Below are 21476 nucleotides of genomic sequence, written 5' to 3'. Positions count from 1 at the left end.
TAAGGAAAGAAATTAACAGAAATTAACAGGAAAATATCATAATTTGTCTTGTTTCAGAAAGCTTGCATGGAGACAAAAGGCTCTTTAACATGACACGTAATGTGACCAGTCAAAACTCTCTGTGTCGCTGAGTCTCACAGGCTGAGCAAGTCCGAAGCTGCTTATGCTGCAGCTCCACAGCTTGGTGCAGTGAAATGAAAACTGAAAATGAGAATACCCTGTCTTTGGGCACTAAGGAGCCTCTCTCCTAAGCATCTGTACACTGTGTGCCTGTACAAGCATGCAGGAATGTTCAAGGTAATGAAGATGCTACCTGTAAATATCTTAGGACAATGAAAGATGAAGGGTAATAAACTCTCAGGAGAGGGAAACAATTTTATAGATAGTTCATGACCACTGTTTCTTTTTGCAATACTCTTCAAAGAAGGGGAAAAAAAATACTTATTTTTCAGACTCATATTCGGTTTTTAAATAATCTCTGATTTCCCATTCAGAAGCACAAAAAGTAACATTCCATCATGGCTTTTAATCTGAGTGGAATTGACAGAGGAGCATGCGGCGCTGTAAGCAGCTCAGAAAGGCAGCAATAACAACACTGACACGTCTTGGTTTAGTGTCCTCAGCCTCTCCTCTGGCTCTTGCTGGCACGCTCTCCCTTAACTCAGCCTGCTGTGCTGCTGCCTCATCCCAGGAGAGAGCCACACACACCCATCCACAACGTGGGACTGGCATCTGCTTAGTGGCTGGACTAAAATCCTGCCCTTCTGCAACCAACTGAGTTTTACCTTTGACTTTCAAAGGGGCCAGGATTTAGACTGGAGAAGTAGTGAAAAGGACTGCCGTGGTGCCTGGGACCAGAGGGAAGCAAAAGGGACAGCTGGAGAGCAAAAGGGGCATGACAATCTACAGATCACATTCATGAAATAGAATTTTCCTGCAGAAAACAGTAACACCACTATGAATCTGTTGAAAGCACATATACAAAAGCATTACCTATTTGGCACTTGGCCCTTGCCACCTGCAGAGGCAGTCAGCTCCTGAGGCAGAGCCATGTTGTGCTGCCATGGTATTACGAATCTACTGGCAATACCAGGACAATAATAGGAACACAGTTCTACAACCCCTTAGGAATTTGTATAAAATGGGTTAAAAGACAAGGTAGTGCTTTGGGGGGAGGGGGGGGGAAAGCCTTAGTTATATGGAATTTAGAAACAGTTTTCCTGTGATTTCCTGTGGAATTCACAGTGGGTGTTAGTGGCATGTAGGAAGTGCTGGGGTCCATGAGGGCAGATACAGAGAGCAGGTATGACAGACAGGGAAAGTCAAGGGAGTGATCAGAAGCTGTTGGCTGGAGGGAGAAAAGGATGGGCACAGGAAATCAAGACTAATGGAAATGCTTCTGAGAGAAGTAAAAAGAGTTGTGCTTTCACACAAAGCAATTCTTGAGAAACAGACAACAGCAGAATAACTCCTCCTCCAGTTCACTTAAAGCCTGAATGATAATACAAGCCACAGAGGATATGGAAACTGGATCCCATCCAAACGGCCTCAGAACAAGCTGAATATGTCTAAATTTATGTCTAAACTGGAATCACCTGGACCCTCCTTTATCCCAGCTGACTAGGAATCTGTTCCCAGCTTCTAGTTAGATAGTTCTCACCTGACATTTATCCAAAATTGTATGCTGTTTCTAATCAAGAATACCAGCAAGGTCCTTCATACTAGCATGCTTAAAGCAATAGTCCACTTGTGAATACAGCTGTTCAAAAAAAAAAAAAAACCAACAAAAAAACAACAAAACTTACTCTATTGAAATCACTTGAGACAAACTGATCAGGATGACCAGAATACAGGATACAACCCCACAATTCTATGCACAGTTTGGGAAAGTTTGGGAATTTTTGATTATTCTTTTGAACTTTCTGAATTCAAGGAGTTGAGGAAAGCTATTGAAATATACCAAAAGAGAAAGTACCTCCTTACAGTCCCTCAGACTATGCTTTATAAGCTTTTATCTAGTAACACTATGATGATAGACTACAATTAAAATAAACAAACCCTCTTGCACTGTAGGGAAATGCCTGGATGACCTCCAAGAGGTTATTTCTGCCCTAACTAGTTCTATGTCAGAGCCATTTTAGTAATACAAATGAGTGGAGAGATTAGGAATAGATGAATCCTGGATATTGGACTGCTGTGGGCTCACCAGCTCTTTCTGAACTAGCAGCAGTCATATCTTTCAAAAAGGAATCCCCCAAAATTAACCTCCAATCACCTAGATTACCCTCTTCCTGACTGAGAGAGCACTGAATTTCTCTTTCACTGTCACTCCTTCTCATGCAATGCATTAGACTATTTACTTAAACTCTGAAGACTACCTTACATGTCCTCTACCACACAAAAAATTCATACATAAATTATTCAGGAGTACATGCTTTATCCATTCCTCCTGTTTAAAAGCCAAATGCTCATCACTTGCTGCCACTCAGCTCAAGCTTCCTACTGCCTTCAGCCTGCCTTCAAACTAAAGGCTAAAGACGACCTGACTTTCCCAGATGTGGATGTCTAGCTGGAAGTCCTATCACACTTCCAGGAAGATGAGGTGTTTGCAATATCTAGGAAAATCAAATTGTTATGATACAGCTCTTTATTCTTTGTTTTGCTTATTGTGGTAAGCAGAAAAGATTCCACCAAAATTCTTTTGCTATCTTGATTTGCTCTCATTTGTTTTCACATGCAATTCACTGTGTGTTTGGACCATTCATTCACAAGAGTTATTTCAAAATTGCTTGCACTTTATCAAGTTTCCTTTTATATCCTCCCTTTTTCTTATTTCAAGGAGGCCAAATATAATTTTTTTCACCTTTTTACGAAGGAAGCCTGGAATCCTACTGATCCTGCCCAGTACGTCCACAATCAAAACATTATGTCCTTTAGTCTCCAGTGCTTCTGTTTTTCTGCAATCCCTACCTCTAATCTGTCTGCTCCTGGAGTGACCATTCCAGCAGCAGTGACCATACCTCAGAGGGTCCCTATGAGCCGCACCGTCTCCTGGTTTGGGAAGAGGTCAGCACATCCCTCCCAAAAGCAGCTATGGCACAGAGATGTGGACTGACCCTGCTCTCTCATTTATGAACCCCACCCCAAGGACAACTGGGAGAGGTACCCATATTTCTATCACTACTCACTCTTCCGTAATACTCAGATAAGAAGGCCTGTCTGTTCCCTGAGAAAAGCCAGAAACCATACCAAGAAAATTGCATTAAGAACGTAGAGCTCCTGCACATCAAAGAAAATCCCGTCATATTTCAAAACAGCCACCCCAGCCTTTGCTGTCATTTTAGCTGTTACAGAAGAGCCTATTCTCTGCTTCCAGACACGTGTATTTTATGTAGCATGACAAGAAAACACAGTCAAAACTTTTCCTTGCTGTAGTCTGAAAAAAAAATACTTTTCTTCTGTATTATATAGGAAGAAAAGCTTTGAGAAGGCTTAGCAGGCAGGTTTGTCGAAACAGTACTTCAAATACAGAACAGAAAGCTTTCTTATCATAATTCTTTTCATGAGTTTATTTATGGGACTTTTTTTAATTCTGGAAACAAGAGCACATGCCTGCTGCACCTAAAGTCTTTCAACCAGATTTGCCTCTAGTTAACCTCAGTTTCATGGAAACATAATTAAACCAATTTCTATGGGACTACTAGAATGTAAAACAGGGTGATCCCATGGAGAATTTCTTTCCCAGTGCTCCTATTGTAACTTACTTCAAAGACAGCAAGATCAAACACAGTGAGAGAGTCAACTTTTCCAGAAGTATTGTACACACTGCAGCAGCCAATGATGTAAAGTAAATGATGACAAGTAAAACACAAGAACAATGGAAACACTCAGAGCACTGGTGTCACTTATGCCTGATAATTCGTGTGAACGCATGCATGTGTCCTGGATGCAGGGCATGTTGCCCAGCTGGGGATAATGTCTATAAAGCCACAGACCCACCTTATACCTGGCACAAGGCTTGTCTCACCTTGGGAAATGTGCTGTGACTCAGTGGAGTCTCACTTTTGCCACTGACATTACTCTGGTAGACAGAGACCTCATCTCACAACCAGGCCCTATCTCGTATTGGAGCATCTGTGCCTGAGCACTGCCAAACATGTACATCCTTCCTGACAGGCTACTCAGAGCCAGTGAAGCCTGGCAAATATGTTTGTGCACTTTAGCAATACAGCACATGCAAAACCTGCTAGTTTTCTTCCATAATATTTGCAAATTCCATAACAGTTGATTATTTATACATTAACCCACAGACTTCATTTCTTCCATCTTATACCCACCCATTGTAGATGTAGTGTTGTTGCCACTTGCTCTGTTAGGCACAAATTAATGCATCAGAGCCGTGTAATTTATGCATGCTATTTTGTCAAGTCTGTTTGTATGGAATCTGCTTTGGAGAGGCAAGCTGCTCTCTACTCTGGGGCCAGAAATAGTATTAATTTTTCTTTTCTTTTGGTTCTATGGATCAGGGTAACTTCAGAACAGTCACCAGCAAATCACTGACGAAATGAGAATTGCAATGTTCTGTGTTTTATGCCGCTTCAGGTGGAGATGATTTGTGTGCATGCAGAAGTATGACACTGACATAATAGAATAAAACCCTAGCTGACATGGATATTCAGGGGATGCCATTATCAGGGCAGCCAAACGACCAAGGACAAAGCACTGATTTACTAAGTTAGAATATGACTGTGCACTTCTAGGTTTCAAAAACGAGGGAGGAAACCAAACTGCCTGCCTTTCCCAGGAAGCAGTATTACAAGTCAGACAGCTTGTTCCACTTAAATGCGCCCCACTGCAGTAACAGTATTACTTGTGAAATGAAGACACAACATACAGTCTTTTCTTAGTGCTTTACAATTCTCAGGTCAAGTGCTAATACATATTACAGAGCTCTCCCTGGCAAGTATTGTTAGAGCTGTCATTAAAGACCTCCAAAAGTCTTAGCTGCGCAATTGAAAATGTTTCCAAATCCTCTTATCCCAAACATAACAAATCTTGCTGTTGTTAAATCTGATGTTTTGTAAATTTGATACTACTTGGCTTATTGAGGGGGCTGGAGAATTTTTTTTGTGTAATAACACAGATCTCCAGAAAACGAATAAAGCGTCTCTGCAGCAAGGGAATAAGACGGATCTCTGGGAAGGGATTTATGTAGACCCGTGGAAAAAGAAAAATCAAAGACCACCTACAGTACAGCATGAAGATGATTCTAGGATTAAAAGGCACAATAATGCTACCCAATTACTTCTCTGCCTGGGTCATGTGCTATGCATAGCAGAAAGAAGCAAGATGGCAGATACCCTGGGTTATTTTAATTAATTTAATCATGTGACTAATTGGTCTCTGCTGGGTTTCTGTGGTAACTGCTTCCTAAGTGCTGATGGGCAATTGTGTTAAATGTAGCTTGGAAACTGTACGTAGGGTGCAGTGCCTTCTAGGGAGCATAGGGAATTGTACAGCTGTGTGGGGAAGGTGCTCCTGCTGGGGCACTGATTATCTCTGTGCAGAATGTCTACAGCTGTACCGTCCTCTTTGCTCGTCTGCTTCCCGAAGGAACATGCAGGAAATGTGCTAGACTTTCTCCCTCCTGGGCGTGAAAGTAGATTTCCTGGAGGAATATGCGAGGGCACATGTATGCGGCAGAGCACGCGCGATTTGGAAACAAAGGGAGAGCAGCCAGAGCGCCGTGCGTGCAAAACTGAAATGACTCCTGCGTGCACAGTGTGAGGCCCTGCAAACCAGAATGTCTTCTTAGGGCTGACTGTGTTCGAGGGTAAATCCATTACCAAGCCCTGACACAAACAACGTGTGAAACCGGGTGGTGTTTTTGGTTTGTTGCATTTTTATTTTTTTTTCCCCAACTGCTCTTGCTTCTCTTGTATTATTCATGAAATCCCTAAAACCACATGGGTCATAATTAGCATGGAGTACTGCAAAATGGCACAGAGCTGCCTTCAAAATTGGCAAACATGAAAATGACTTGTAAAAGCCATTCTTTGCTTCATGGGTTGAATTTCGGATCACAGCGAACAAGAAGTTGTCATCCTGCTGGATCCAAACTTACGCCCATGTCTCCTCACATGATTAATGTAACAGCAAGAATGGAAAGATGATTAATAATAGCAACCTACATTCCAGCAATCACAACTGCACATAAGAAATGACTGTTTAATGGGGTGGTAAGTTAAACCCCATTAAGGGCACAGAGCAAAAACAACTGAGAATCTCCTCTCCTTGGTACCTTTCAACAAAAAAAAAGCAACCTAAGGAAATATCTTTAAGACAATACAAAACAGACAGCAAATACAGAAAACAACAGGGAACAGAAAATGCCATACCTTGTCCTAACCTCACCAGTGAAAATGCAGAAAGAGGATAGGAAATGTAGGAACACATAGCCAGAGAGAGGTTAAAAATTTGGTAGCTGTATTGTGAAGACTAGAAAGGTTCCATTTAATAAAGCAAGGGAAAGGATATGGCAGAATGGTGGAGGAAGAAAAACGTGCATTACCTCTGTGCCGTGGGCTACTGGAGGAAAAAGAGCTATCCAGCCTAACTGTGGCAGACCTGAGCTTTATTTTATTTAATATGAATTAGGTTAAATTTAAAATACCTTATAGAGCTTTTTCAGTAAAAGTTACAGCTGTAGAGCACAAATATTGAATTCCTTGCTTTTCCTGTTGTAATGCCACCACTGACTTGAAGTTTGCAATTCAGTTCTCATCCTACTGACATCAGTGGAAATATTGCCCCTGACACTCACAAGACCAAAATACTTTCTTTGTTTTGAAACTGGTGGTCAATATGCTATTGCATATTCTGTTCTGCAATTTGTATTGAGTTATTCACACCTAGGTTCAAGGCTGAAGAAATAAAAAGATCAAAAAGAACACATTTGCTGTAAACTGCCTTTAGGAAATCAATTTTAGGAAGCGACTTAGAAACTAGGTGATATGCTGTAATATCTCTATTGTGTTCAGTGGAAAAGTCAGGCATAGTGAAGCTGATACACGTTACATTTTATGCTGAAATGTCCAGATATAATGAATTAGAGCTCTACATGACCCTTCTTTAAAAACAGCCCTTACTGTGTGAGATTGCAAACAACCTCACATACTGCTTTAGTCTTTTTATAAGTCTTTTACACTTTCCATATTTTCACCAACAGCAAATACTAGAAAATATTGACATTTTCAAAATACTCCAAAAGAGCAGTGTGGTGACCCTGACAACTGCATTATGAAGGCTGAAAATTTTTAAGAAAGACTTGAGAATAACTGAAAGTGAGACAAAACATTTTCATTTGAGTGATATTAACCAAAAAGCTCTCCAGTAAGACTATACCAAACCTATTGCTCCTGCAGACCCAGTAAGAACTAAATGGAGCTACTAGAACTCCTGCACTGGGCCAAAATTACTGCTGATCTGAGTAGCCCCCTTTATTTTAATGAAGCTACACCAGCTATGTGTTTACACAGCCAAATGGAACACATAAGTTTGGATCTGGATTAAGTCACAGAGCACTTCATGCTTGCAATGCCAGCAGTGCAACCACTCTGATTAGGAAGATGGGTTGTGCCATAGTGATCAGCCCATTAGCTCATCTCACCTGAGGAAGGAAGGAAGGAAGGAAGGAAGGAAGGAAGGAAGGAAGGAAGGAAGGAAGGAAGGAAGGAAGGAAGGAAGGAAGGAAGGAAGGAAGGAAGGAAGGAAGGAAGGAAGGAAGGAAGGAAGGAAGGAAGGAAGGAAGGAAGGAAGGAAGGATATCCACTATAAAATATCTACACTGTTACAGGATGCATCTGGGGCTGACAGAGTGGGCAAAATCTCTCATGAATGAGATTTGGTTTCTATTGTTCTTTCACTTGGTTTAGCTATACACTTTGCTAACTATAATCAGTTTTATCAAACCTCTGCAACTACACCATTTAATTTCAGTACCAGTTCAACTGCTACTCCAGAGCTTTCTTTTTTATTTCAGGGCCTTGTGGCTCAGGCTTTTAAGTATTTGTAACAGTTGTGTCTAAAAATGGGTGGTGTAATTTTGGGAAGTAATAATTCTTGCTGAATCTGAGCATGCTATCCTTTCATTTTTTGGAGGAGACAGAAAATACACAGAGGACGGTGTACACATTCCCCCTGCCAGTGCCAGCCACAGTTTACTAGTGTTTGATTTTCCCAGCTTAGTTGGTCCTAAGCAAACCAGCTCATTTCAGGTCCCAGTTCCAAGCGTTAACACTTCAAAGTACTGTACATCAAAACTGCAAAAGATGGACCTCTGTCCCAGCCCTCTCCTCCTTCTCCACAGGCTTAACATTTTCATTTTCCCTAAAGCATCTTTGATTCTCCTGATCACTGAACTCTGCATATCCAAACTCTCTACAAATCCTGCCATTCCTTGCTCTATTCACATTACAGCAAACACCCCAACTATCCTCAACACTCCACTCCAGCCCAGACCTTTGCCCATTTAACTACCATTATATATGCATTATCCAACTTACTGCCTTTCTCCTGTCCTCAGCTTCAGGCTATTGTCTAGCTTCACTCATTCGCCAAAGATTTTTTGTCCAGGCTGTTTTTTTTTGCCCCCCTAGACATACTAACTCGCTTTTGTAAAAATACAAGTTGGGTTTTTTCACTGTTTCTAATTCCTCCAGAGAATTATTTTCTGTCGGGTCTGGTATCGGCAACTCCTCCTAGCTCAGTGTCAACTGCAGAGTTTGTGAACTTGGTCTCTGTTCTCTCCTGGAGATCATTAATGAAATATGAAACAAGACCAACCTCAGGAAAGTCCCCTTGGCACTTCTCTATCCACAACCTGATATGCTGCTCTTTATCACCACCCTTTACTTTATTCCTTGAGCCTGTTTTCAGGCCACTTCACAGTGTTCATATCCAAAGTAATTTGAATTAATCTGAGGGTAAGATTTCATGAGATGCCATTTCAAGTGCTTTACTAAATTTCAAATCCATTAGAACTTCTAATTTGCCTCCCTCAGCTGATTGCTGTGTGTGTGTTCGTACTAGCCGTGTTTGCTTGGAAAAACCTCTGCTCTTGTCTGTTACTCCTTGCCCACATGGTATAACTGCAGAAAATGGGAATGTGGTTGAGTGGGTTTGTACGTATCTGCCCTTTGTTGGAAAATACCATTTTTTTCTAAAAAACAATTAGTTTTTCTCAAGCAAATTGAATTAAAAATTTGTGTAGCACATATAAAAACATTCCTCAGCATTGTAAAGTAATTTTCCTTTTGGCAGGAAACTTGAGTTCTTTTCAATGCAGTTTCTTATTTAAATGTCCAGCTTCCTATGGAAACGTGGACTGAGGTATGCTGCATTCACTGCTTCCATGGAGGGCATCGAACTATCCACAGACATCAAATAACACATCAAAACAAACTAATCTTATCCAGGAAACATAATCCTAAGTCCAAATAATTACCTAAATATCTATGTCTAAAAGCTGTTATGTATAAAAATTATATCCCAGCTGTTCTTTACAGTGTTTACTACCTGCCAGGTCATGCCTAACTGAAGTTATTCAACTGAAGTTTATACTGCTATTAAGCAAATTAAATAAAAATTATATAGGAACTCTCATTTCTTGTGCTCAAGAAGAAAGTAGCCTTCTTATGTCTCCTTTTCTTTTTTTGTTTCTGTTTAGGTTTTTTTTTTAAGCACCATACAAAAGACTTCCAAATTTTCAGGAACAGTTGCTGGTTTTAATGATATATTGCAGATCCTTGTCAATATCTCTGCTGCTTCACACTTTTATTTCCTTAGGAACACTCGGCTGAGTACCATCTGCTCCTGGTGATTTACTGCTCTCAAGTTGCTGAAGTTGGTCCATAACTTCATCCTAAAAGACTTCAATTTCTGTTATAAGGCCACACTCTGATTTCCTGTGGGCAGTGTCCTTGGGACAGGAATTTCCTCATCATCTTCTGTGGTGAAGATGGACACAGGAAATTTAATTTCGTTTCTCTGCTGTTCCACTTTTTCAGAAGATGTCAGAGCCATGGCTGGATGGCCTAAAAGCATAGGGGACTTACAGGTGGCTTTTTGTTTTCTACAGAGCCACTTTTTCTATACTTCCTACACTGCCTGGTACCTGCACCTTTCAGATAATTTCTGCACTTCACCTCAGGAACCTTTAGCTATAACTAATTGATTGTGATCTGGAATTTTTTTAAGGAAGTGTTTTGTCTTAAAAAGGCAAAACATTTGATATTTCTGCCACATGTATGCCCAGGACCCTGGTGGTATTTACATCATTTAACAACCAGACTTCCAATCTGGAATAAAATGGTTTTTTCCTCTCTTGCTGTGTGAAAAACCACAGAAACAATAGGAAAATGAATCAGATGCACAATAATTGAATTGCATGCACACAATATACAGGGCAAATATGCACAAGGCCTGACCTAAAACTAATTATGAGCAATGGGATGTCACCCAGTGATGCCAATGGACTCGGGATCAGGCCCAATGCAAGTACACAAAAAAGCAGAGGGAATTTTTTGTCTCATCTTTCAGTTACAGTAATCATAGGTGTTGTTTGTAACAGTAGTAGGTAACAAATTTTCCAGTAAAAGTGTGATTTCTAAGTTGACAGTGTCCCTTTAAGCTTATGCACTTCTTCACTTAACTATGCCAGATTTACTCTCCCCTTTCTACTTTTCCTTGCTCAGAGGTATACATACCATCTGTGCATCTAATATGGTGTTCTTAAATAGCCTCCAGAGAGATTCAGTGCTTCTTTTTCCCCCTTTTTAAACTTCTTCTTGTTTAACCCTTTTCCTTGGTATTTTAGAACCTCTTCTTTCAGAGCTCCTGGTCATTCTTCTTTAGGATGAAGTTACCACCACCACACACAGAAGTCAGGAATACAGCTACTTGTTCTTTTAATGCTTGTACATTAGAAAAAACTCATAAAGAGTTGCCTTATCAAGGCAGTGATGTTGATAAATTGCTTCTGCAAAAGGAGGCATGAGACTGAACCATCCAACAATAGCCAAAGTCAACCATTATTTTAATACTACACAATGAAATAATTCAAACCTTTCTCCCCATAAATATTTAAATGTTGGTGCACCATTTTAATCTCTAGATTAATCTTTTCAGATTTATATTTAGTTCTAGGAGCTTTCTCCCACCTAATTTTTACTAGCACTGTGCACCACAACTGTGGAAGTCTGGGGGCAAAATTAAAAATAATGGGAGTTATTGAAGCTGAGATGTTGTTTGATTTCTAACTCAACAGGTTTCCCTTTTCATTTGTGACTCCAAATTTCGAGAGAAAGAAGGGCCACAGGCATACATGACACTGCAGTGCTGCATCCATCTATGTGGTAAGAGGAGAATGACTGCACTCAGTCAGTCTAATGGAGATGCTGAGTCCTCGGTGGTTTCCCAGCTCCCCAGGAAAGCTGCACCACGCTACCATGTCCCACTAAAGACCCTTTCCCTCACAAAGCCCAGAGAAGGGCTGGAGAGATGCTCTGCTCTGCTCCTGAAGTAAATGGACAGCAACAGAGCCACATCTCCCCCTTATCCTGCGTGTGCCAGCCAAAGGACTGCCTCTTGCCTGAGCATCTCTGTCATTCCCTCTGTGTGACAGAGGCAGGGTCTGGCCTCCTGCTTCTTAGACTGGCAAGTAAATAAACCAAAAACATCTGAAGACACATGCTCCCCACCTCCAAACCCATCAATTGGCTGTTTGTAAATATTACTAAACAGATGAATAAATTTATTTTAGATACAAAATTACATCACGCCTGACAACTCACAAAATGCTTTTACTTTCAACTTAAATTTAAGAGGTGAGTTGTAAATGCTTGGAGTTCTGACAGATCACAGTCAGACACTGAATTTATCTGGCCACCAAGTGATCAAATATTATTGGAGAAACGATTTTCTACTGGAAAGGCATTTTACATTTCCAGACTTCTGCTCTATAAAAGCCACCTCATTCTTCCATCAAGTTTAACGCTTGCACAGTGAGCATGGCTTGATTTATGGCAAGAAACTGACTTCAACTAACAATCCCCAGTAGTACATTTTCCTGTTCATCCAACAGATTATAAGTTATATCCATTTGGCCTCTCCTAGCCTCATTTAAACTCACAAGGCCAGACTCAAGGTTAATGGGTGTAAGAGTTTCTTCAGTCTTCCCATAAACCAGCAGACATTTGCAAACAAACTTAAAAGGGATGAAACTTTCCTGGCTAGAAGGGGCCAAAAAGATAGACAATATGATTTACTGCCTTGGTCTGACTCGGTTCCATCCTTGAATTTATTGCGAGATTTCTATGGCTGATGGAGAGGAAAGTTGCCACACGGGGAGTGTAATGGAGTGATTAAATACAGACTGTCAGCTGACAAGAAATGTCGCAACACCACTGAACTGCTGCCTCACCTGCACAAATTACTTTGCCACTTGCAAAATGTGACAGCAATGTCATCTCCTGAGACACTTTATGGCTAGAAATTAGCTTCCACCTTCAGCTGGGCCCCCCCAGGTTTTTCACTTCTGCCCACTGTACTACCCTGCCTGGATGGAATTTTGCCTCGTTAGACTACGCCGTTAATTCCAATTTCTGTATTCCACACACCCTTCAGAAGTGTGTACCAATGGTGTCGCTCACAACATTGTTCCTAATCCAAACACATCTTTGCAAACCATATTTGCTTAATTTTGGTTTTCAAATAAAAATATATAGAGTGAAAAAAATACTCAACCTCCTTTTCAATATTTCCCTAAGTTAATGAGCTGACTGATAAATGAACAGATGCCATTAAGGCAATAATTTATTCAAATGTCATGATATTTTTGAACAAACATTTAATATGCATTTCTTTATTTGCCCAGCTCATATTAGTATTAATGATTGATGTGTTCATTAGGAAAGGGAAGAGTGGCATCAAATATAGTCTGTGCAAATTAGATTCACTTTGGAGATCTACCTTAAGCTTTTCAGAATAAAGACTGTTCTTGATGCTTATTCCGTGTTGAGCATGTGAAAAAAAAAGCTGGAAGGTGCCTAATTTCATACAAAGCCAAGGTTAATCTAAGACTGAGCTGAGACATGAAACAGAGAAGAGCAATATTTTTTTGAGCAACTGGCTAGCTCACATAGGTTGGAACTAAAGAGGTTCAGAGGTAAAGTAAGCAAGGGTGTATATTATATGTGCTCATTCTCTGAATGCATCACTGTTATTCATTTAAACTCTATAATCAAAAATCCCTTGGTGATGTAAAAATGTCGTGGATGCAGACCATGAAGTCTTTCTTGCCAAAATTTTTAAAGGAGCAAAATGTCTGTTATCCTCTAGTGTCTTCCTCTCCCCTTCAAAAATTCATCCCAAGTGATTTAAGACCTCAGTAAAGCTCCATAGTAACCTCCAGAAAAATGGCTACTGGCCATATTTCTCTCTCAGCCACTCTGCTGGTAGCAACTTCTTTCACTTCTCCAATACCAAGGTGTCAGAACATCTATTTAAATCCAAATCATTGCTCTAAACTGCATTCACCCAGTGTGCAAAAAAACTTAAAAGCATTTCCAGTCAAGTCCTAACACAATTAGTGGTTTTTGTTGTACCATCTGTATATAAACAAAACCTGCTTCTGGGAAAAAGGAAAAGCGCAACCGTTGAAGCTGTCCAAAACTGATGTGAGGACACCTCACATAAACTGGTAGCTTTGTTTGAATCAAATGCCTGCCCCTCCCCCAGAGGCAGCTGTAATTATCATATTCATCTTGATATAACCAAAGCAGCCAGAATGCAACACGACTGATGTAATGCGACACGGTGGTTAGAATTAAAAGTGAACACGCCTTTTAATTGGATTGGATACCTGCTAGTAATTCAGACAATGGGAATTTGATTCAAATTTATAGTATTAAATGGCAGCAGATGGACATTAAAATGTCCATTGAGTTTGCAAACTGACAAGCATGCTGGGTTTGCCAGATCCCTTCATTAAGTCACTGGTGGCATCAGTCAGGTGCTGCTGCCCATTTCGTTGTTAGCAATGGCAATACATTTTGCTTTGCTGTGGGTGAGCAGCAAGATATTCTGACTGATGGCCTCAGTAGGTTAATTTGGAATTTCATTTGCCTCTTCTAATCCTAGCTCTGGTTTTTGGAAGCAGTTCTATGAGATCTCTGGGTTTAGCATCCTGTAAATAACATGACAGCAAGACGATGCCAATCTTCTTTCTGACCACGACCAAGGCACCACCCACTTCTTTCACAGCTCAGGATTTTCTTAATATTTCAGTCTCTGTTCCAGATTCTTGGTCACTATCTGCAGCCTTCAACCCTCCACAAATTTTAAAAACAGCTCCTGAAAGAGGTTATTTTCCTTATCCCTCCTTCTCCAGCCAGTTCCTCAAAGAGGTTTGCAGTTGTGCCCCACACTCGAGCTGTTTCCCCTGCAGACTCAGCGTCTCATCTGCATTCACTCATCAGCGCTCATTTATATCTCAACAAAGCAATCACAGCTATGGAGATGTTTGTTGTCTTTTTCCCCTCTACCTTCAAGCATTTGCAAGAAACCTTCTTAATTGGCTTCTGTGGCAAATCCACGCAGGCACACACGCAGATGTGCACACACGCAGATGTGCACACACAAACACACGCACGCACGTTCTACGCAAACCCGCAGCAGCAGAAGCAACTTCGTGAGCCATTTATTAAATCCAGCTTTTTCCTCTACAGCTCCACAGAACCAAATATGGACAACTGCACGTAAAGATGGTGGGGCACCTGCTCTGCACTGACCTTTCTGGACACCTGATTAATGCAAGTTAAATCTCTAGGAGAAACATTTTCTATTCAGAGCCCCATGTGTTTCAACTATGGAAAGAGAGCCTAAAGGAAGAGCTAAGCTTTTTTTCTTTTTTTTTTTTTTTTGGTCAGGGAATTATTTGCATCTAGTTGCTTTAAGCAATTTTCCAAATTTCAATGAATAATGATCACTTTACAAATTAAATTTTGTAGATGCATAAGAAAGAGATGAAAGTAGCTTTTTTTTTTTTCCATTACTCATTGACTTAACAGTGAGGTTGTTAAATATCTCTCATGCACTGTTAGGCCGCACAATTAAGCTTGAAATCCAGAGAACATTTTCTGACAATCCTCAGTAATAATTTTGGGGAATGATTGCTGCTGTTTACTCCCAGTTTATAGTATGTGTTTGTATATACGATGTCCATATTATCAGTCAGTGATAGATATCAATTAATAAAAAAATTATGCAGGCAAGAGCACTAAAGCTATATGATGTTGCATGCTCTTTATCATCCTTAAATACAGCTTGAAAATATGAGGAGTCGTCTAATGCAACAGAACTCAGAACTAAATAAATGTGTGTGACTTCTTACAGCTCCATTTGATAGTTCACATTCATTTTTGCCTCACAGATGAGATAAAGGACCCTAAACCACACTCCCTGTCTGCACTACTAACACACAGTGTTGCCCATCACTGTACTTTACAGGGAGAAAATGGTCATCCTTGTTTACATCTTCATGGTGCTAAAGAGTAGCTTAAGTTTACATTTTGATTTATGCCTTTTTCTTTATTAGTATGAATGAAATTGGGCTGCACTGTAAACAAAAACATCTATCTTTCTTCCTAATTGGGAAGCAGTGTGAAGCAGGGACAAGATTAAATATAAAATACTGCCTGAGAACCTTGCAGTCACTATGTCTCCAAAGTCTTTGTCAGATGAAGTAAATTATTCTTTAATATCGCTGTGAAGAGAGTTTATAACCTCTGTGAAGTCAGTCCTAGTTCTACATTTGGCTATTTGGGCATAATAAATTTGTTTTCTGACCCATTGAGTCAAACAACTTAATTTCAAAATTAATCTTTTCAAGCTTCAGACTCCCTGGATCCAATTAGGAATCCAACCGTTCCCTTTAAATTTCATATTCTGAAACTTGGTGGCCTAGTGCTTTTTGCCCTTCACGTCACTCTTTGGTACTTAACTTTGTATTAGTTGATCTATAAAATTAAATCTAAGAAGGGAGCATCTAAACCTTCTATCTTTGGTTACTGACATTAGTCCCAAATGCTTGCTTTTCCAGCAATGGTTCCTTTTAATTGGTATTATTATTCACAACAGGCTGTCATTATACAGTATTTGTTAAGTCTATTTGGTTGGGCAAACTGGACAAAACAGGAGCAGGAATGCAGATTTGGGTTATTTTTGTTTAGGGGTGGCAGTGGTAGGATTTTCAGTTTTCTTTCTAAATTGGATCTTGTCTAAATACTTGGGGTTTTGCTTAATGGGGTAAAAGCCTCAATCTTTTGTTAATTTATATCTGATAGTTTAGATAAATTCACTCTGTTAAGAGAGCCTTTATAATTTCAAAACAAATAGATTTCTATTCTTGGAAGGCATGGCTGCTGGCTGGTTTAATTTTAAATAGTCGTGACTTCAAAATACCTGGAGCAAAACGTGCATTTCTTATAACAAAAGCAACTTACGGTTGCACCAGTCTTTTTCCTTACAAACTTCCCATTGAAGTCATGAAGGTCCCTGACAACCCTAGCTATGCATGGATGCAGAGGATACAAGGAGCTTGTGGAGCACAAATAGACACAACTCCAGCAGGACAAAAGGCAAGAAAGCCTGATGGGCACCTCTGACCTAACTCTTTGGGTTCAAAGCTCCCAAGATCAGGAAGGTATCAGCTAATTGCAGTGTGCTGCTACTCTTGCCAAATCTAGTGCAGGGAAGGGCTGGGAAGGAGTTAGAAGTTGGGAGCAGCCAGTGCCCAGCTGACCTGGGGTTTTGTGGAGCACTTTCAGGCACTCCAGTGTCAAGCCTCCTCCCAGCTGGGAATCATGTGGCAATCTGTAGTGTGTGTTTGCCCTAAGTATGGGAAAAGATTTTCTTATTAGGATGACTACAAAATCCTCATTTTGAACACAGCAATTGTCATTCAGGGATGGGTAATTCACAGCATTACTCAGTGCTGTTTTGAGGCATTAGTGATAACTAATTCTTCACAGCTTAAACAGTCCTATCATCTGAGGCAAGCACTTATTACGGCACTTCTTATCTAGGGAAGGGAGGGAAGACTGCTTAACGTGATCCATTAGGAAACTCAAGCTTTACATAAAGTGACCACAAAGTCCTATCAGCTCCCAGAAATGCAGCAGCTGTACATATTTAATGTAATACAACACTATATTGTGGCAGAGATCCACTGTTTAAACATGCATAAGGCAGGTGAAACGTGACTGTTTTGCTCCTCTGTTTGAAAAATGAGAAAGTGTAGAGTGGCATAGCTCCTTAAAATACATTAATAAGCATTACAGTCATGGAGAAGACAGGTACACCTTTGGAATAGCAGTAACAGAGCAAAGGTCAGCAGTTACATCTGAAACTACTGCATCCTGGTTCTTTTGATCTTATTCCTCAAGACTCCACTCTGTTACTAACAGTGTAGTGCAAAACCAGAAGCATGAGGGTCTGCTGAGTTCTACTGTGCTTGTCTTAATTTAACAGCAGCACTTCCTAAATATTCTGTCCCCAGATCATCTAATGCCATCAACATACATGCAAGGGGCAGCTACAGATTTTGTCTGCTCAGTCAGATCCTGTGAAATTCCAGGTTCCACAGGTCCAAAAAGAAAGCAAATTTAACTCACTGGCTTAGCTTTGAAGCAGAGCCAATCAACATGATAATGTTTTCTCACCATGCTTTGCCAAGTCCTCCCACAAGACATTTTGTTAGTTTGAAATTTCTTTACTGAATAATAGGACATTTCAGTGGGATACGCTGGTATATGAAAATATTAGGAACATCCATTGTGTTTATATACATACACGTGTGTGTGTGTGTGTGTGTGTGTGTGTATACATACACATACGAAATAATGAATACAGAGAGCTTTCTGAATGGAAAGCATCTTCCAGAAGAAGTTAACAGAGGTGTAGGAAAGGGAACCAAGGAGAATGTGAAGCTCTAATTCATCCTTTCTCATAATACAAGGACAAGGAGGCCTCCAATAGAGCACAAGGGTAATAAATAGTAAGTCAGGTAAAAGGGAAATTTTTTATATACTGCTTCACTGATTGAACTCATGGTCATAAAACTGTTACTGAATTCTACTACTAATAGGCTACTAGAAGGTTGAAGTACACCTATGCATTATGTTAACATGAATTTATTTTCATTTAGTGGAGATCTAAATCTCTTATTTCAGGATCTAAGCTTCAGGTGAGAAATAATAAATCAAGTTCTTTCATCTGCCTCTCCAAGGTTTCCCAAATTATCTGGTACTCACCAGTTCTGGACACACAGGACCACCTAACCAGGATCACTGACAATGCCTCCATTACTAGGAAGTATCTTATCCATGTAAATTTGTGACTGGAAGTCACAGGAGCATTAGATGACAGAGATTTGTATCCTGTCAGTCTCTGGACTGTGCCTTGCACATTGTAAGGCACACAGAACTGCATGAGATAAAAGTGCAAGTGTGCACATACATCCATGCAAATTTATTTTCAAATGAGGAGCATCTAAGGAGTACGTATTTCCCTCCTCTACACTTTTTCTAGACAAAAAGAATGTAAACAACACTCTTCACAGAATACTCATGTGACTTTTACTTGCCTGTATGCTCCAGTAGACACTATGAGCTTGATTCTCCAAGACTGCCACTAAAATTCCACTCTACTGAGTTTTGCAACCTAATTCTTCAGGCTTTTTTTTTTTTTTGGCAGGATGATGTGACCCAAATTTATAAAGGAGGTTAATCTGCTGTAGCATTGAATCTTGAGTCTAGAATCCATATGTACTTATTTGATATTATGACAGATGTAAAAGACCAGATTTAGAGACCTGAAATCAGTTTGAACTTCACAGGCTTGGAATGTTCTGAAGCATGAGGGTAAATGGCATAATTTAGGAAAATGTAAAGAATTTTATGAATTATAAACATTTTTAAGATAATTAAGTTACCTAAAGGCTCACACTATTAAGCACCAGAAGGACACAGTTACTTTTTTAACAACTAAAAATTTGAGGTGTTTCTTGTCTATTTTTCTTTAAATGACACGTTACAAATTCTGCTGCAGAAAAACAGCTGCTGAAGTAACCTAGAGGGCATTTTCAGGCACTGTGCTTCAGTGATTACAGCAATTTTTGTAAACATTCAATATTAGGATTGCTTTCTAATTTTAGACAGAGTTAAATTTAAATTGACTAGGAGGGGCTTTCACGTTACCCTAGATGTTCTAACATTGCTTACCTCAACCCAAAAACTGTATAGAGTCTGAATTTTGTAGCAACGGTAAGTTATTAAAAATGGTACACTTTTAAAGAATGAAACTAGAGTTCACTAGCAGCAGTGAAAAGATGTCCAGTGTTGGGATGGGACTGAGGCCCTGAAAGCATTTACCCACTGGCCATGACCCCAGTGCCCATGGGACTTGGTGGCACGGTCATACACGACCTTTGTCTACTCTACTTCTTTGTTACTTTCCTCTTAGCTGTGTATGTGTAGGAAGTGTCCTGAGACTCTTAAGGCCAAATTCAGAGTCTTATATTAATGCTTATTAGTATTTAAATTCCCTGACTCTCACAAAACCCAACTATCAAGAGGAGAGAAACTGAAAGAAAGAAGGTTAGTAAAGGGCTGACAGTCCAACAGACAATAGAGATGGAAAGTGGTGGGACTAGGTGAAACAGAAAACAAAAGAAAGGAGTTTCTATTAGATGCTAAATGAGACTCAGGCTAGGCCTGATTAAAGTCATGTCTATGTAGGTTAGATCTTTCCTTATTTCTCTTACCTTGTTTCTCTTGAAATACGCTCTTCGGCAAGCTGCAAAGCACTTCTCGCTGCAGAAGCATTTCACTTCACTTCCCATACTCAGGGAATAGCGCTTGATTCCAACTTTCTGGCACCAGGCACACATTATTTGTACATTTGACACATCATCTTCTACAACAAAAATATAAGAACAATGTTTACATGAGATGCAAACACCTTCCTCAGACATCTGCACGCTTACTCTTAGACACAAGCAGTGCCAGCTCATCTTATTTCTAACTTCCTCAGCGTCAGAGAGCAGAACTGTGCATGCCTGTGATCACCAGCTTCGTCCTCAGGCAGCCGGTGACCTGTGCCAGCCAGACTCAGCAGACTGGCAAAGCTTCTAAAATGGCTGGAAAAGATGATTAGCTTCGAAAATTGTGCACTGCTGAAAATGTCTGGAAATCTCGAGAACTTTTTAACATGCTTGAGAGAACACAACTCTTCATTAAATGAGTAACCAAGGCTGAAGGTTTAGTGGGCATTGCTGCTTTATTCTTGTTACTTACAGTCTGCTTTAGTGAGTCCCTGAGATGATCTGCTCAGCAAGCTGCTGATAAAACACAGCCAGAAGGTGCTGCAACAAGGCAGGTCTCTAACACAGGTCCTCTTCTAGGTAAGAAGGAGCATAAAACACCCTTTCTCTGTATTATTTTGAAATTTCAAGCATACAAAACAGGGAGCTTTTGTGCGAATTACAGAAACATAGACTTGAGCAAGGCAGAAGTTGCAGCACTGCAGCACAATTTGCCAGGTTACTTTTCAGTCATTATGCTTGTTGGTCAAATTTTAATTCAGGCAAAGTTCCTGAGCCTCTGTCAAGCTCCTCTCTAACGTGTTACAAATATGGCATGCGTGCCTTCTGCCATGTAAAAATACCCCAGAGTTTATTTACTAATGTGAGCAATATCCTTGTGTGGTCATCATTCCTACCTCAGCTTCACAGACAACAGCAGTGAATAGTTAAGCCTACCAAACACATCAAGGCAATAAGTTAGCAGATATCCTTCTGACTTAAAACTCCGAATTCTTCACTTCTTATGTCCAGTTTATGATACTGAATGACCTTTCAGTTTCAGACAGCAACCATTGTCTAACTTCGGGGAAAAAATATCCCTGGAGACTAATTGTTAAAGCAGTTCCTGGTCCATGAGCTGTGGAGAATTCATAGCTTAGAGATTCTGTCATGCAGCCATCCTATTTCCCTATAAAGGATTTGTTTTTGAAGCTACACTGTCATCGTTCTGTAAAATTATTGGCAAACTAATTTTTAGCAGAGTGATTTGGCTCCTTTCCCTGACTATCATAACTCAGAACTATGCGCTGCATTTTACTCACCTTATTGGAATAAATATTGCCAGTTTAATAACTTTTTTTCCTTCCACAAATTGTGTTATGATTTACAGCTACAAATAAAATTGCACAATGTAAAATAATGACCTTTTAGTTTTAATCAGACTGTCTACCTTTAAGCCTATATTTAAGGCCAAGTTATAGCTCAGATTTGTGTTTAATGTATTGTATCACTTACCCTTTGGAGTGGGATTTGCCAGTATTATAAGCTGTTCATA

The 21476-nt window shown here is 40.0% G+C and overlaps 1 protein-coding gene across 1 annotated transcript in view; it reads right to left on the bottom strand.

Moving 5' to 3' along the window:
* Positions 1 to 21476, bottom strand: part of SOBP (sine oculis binding protein homolog) — a 99141-nt gene that overhangs the window by 55876 nt on the left and 21789 nt on the right. The window contains exon 4 of the mRNA XM_062488716.1: positions 19883 to 20034. Within this exon, the coding sequence (XP_062344700.1) occupies positions 19883 to 20034 (152 nt within the window). The remainder of the gene's footprint in view (positions 1 to 19882; positions 20035 to 21476) is intronic.

Source organism: Cinclus cinclus, chromosome 3 (genome assembly GCF_963662255.1).
Source record: "Cinclus cinclus chromosome 3, bCinCin1.1, whole genome shotgun sequence".
NCBI lineage: Eukaryota > Metazoa > Chordata > Aves > Passeriformes > Cinclidae > Cinclus > Cinclus cinclus.
The sequence above is the reverse complement of the archived record's forward strand: the minus strand, read 5'-3'. Positions and strand labels throughout refer to the sequence as shown.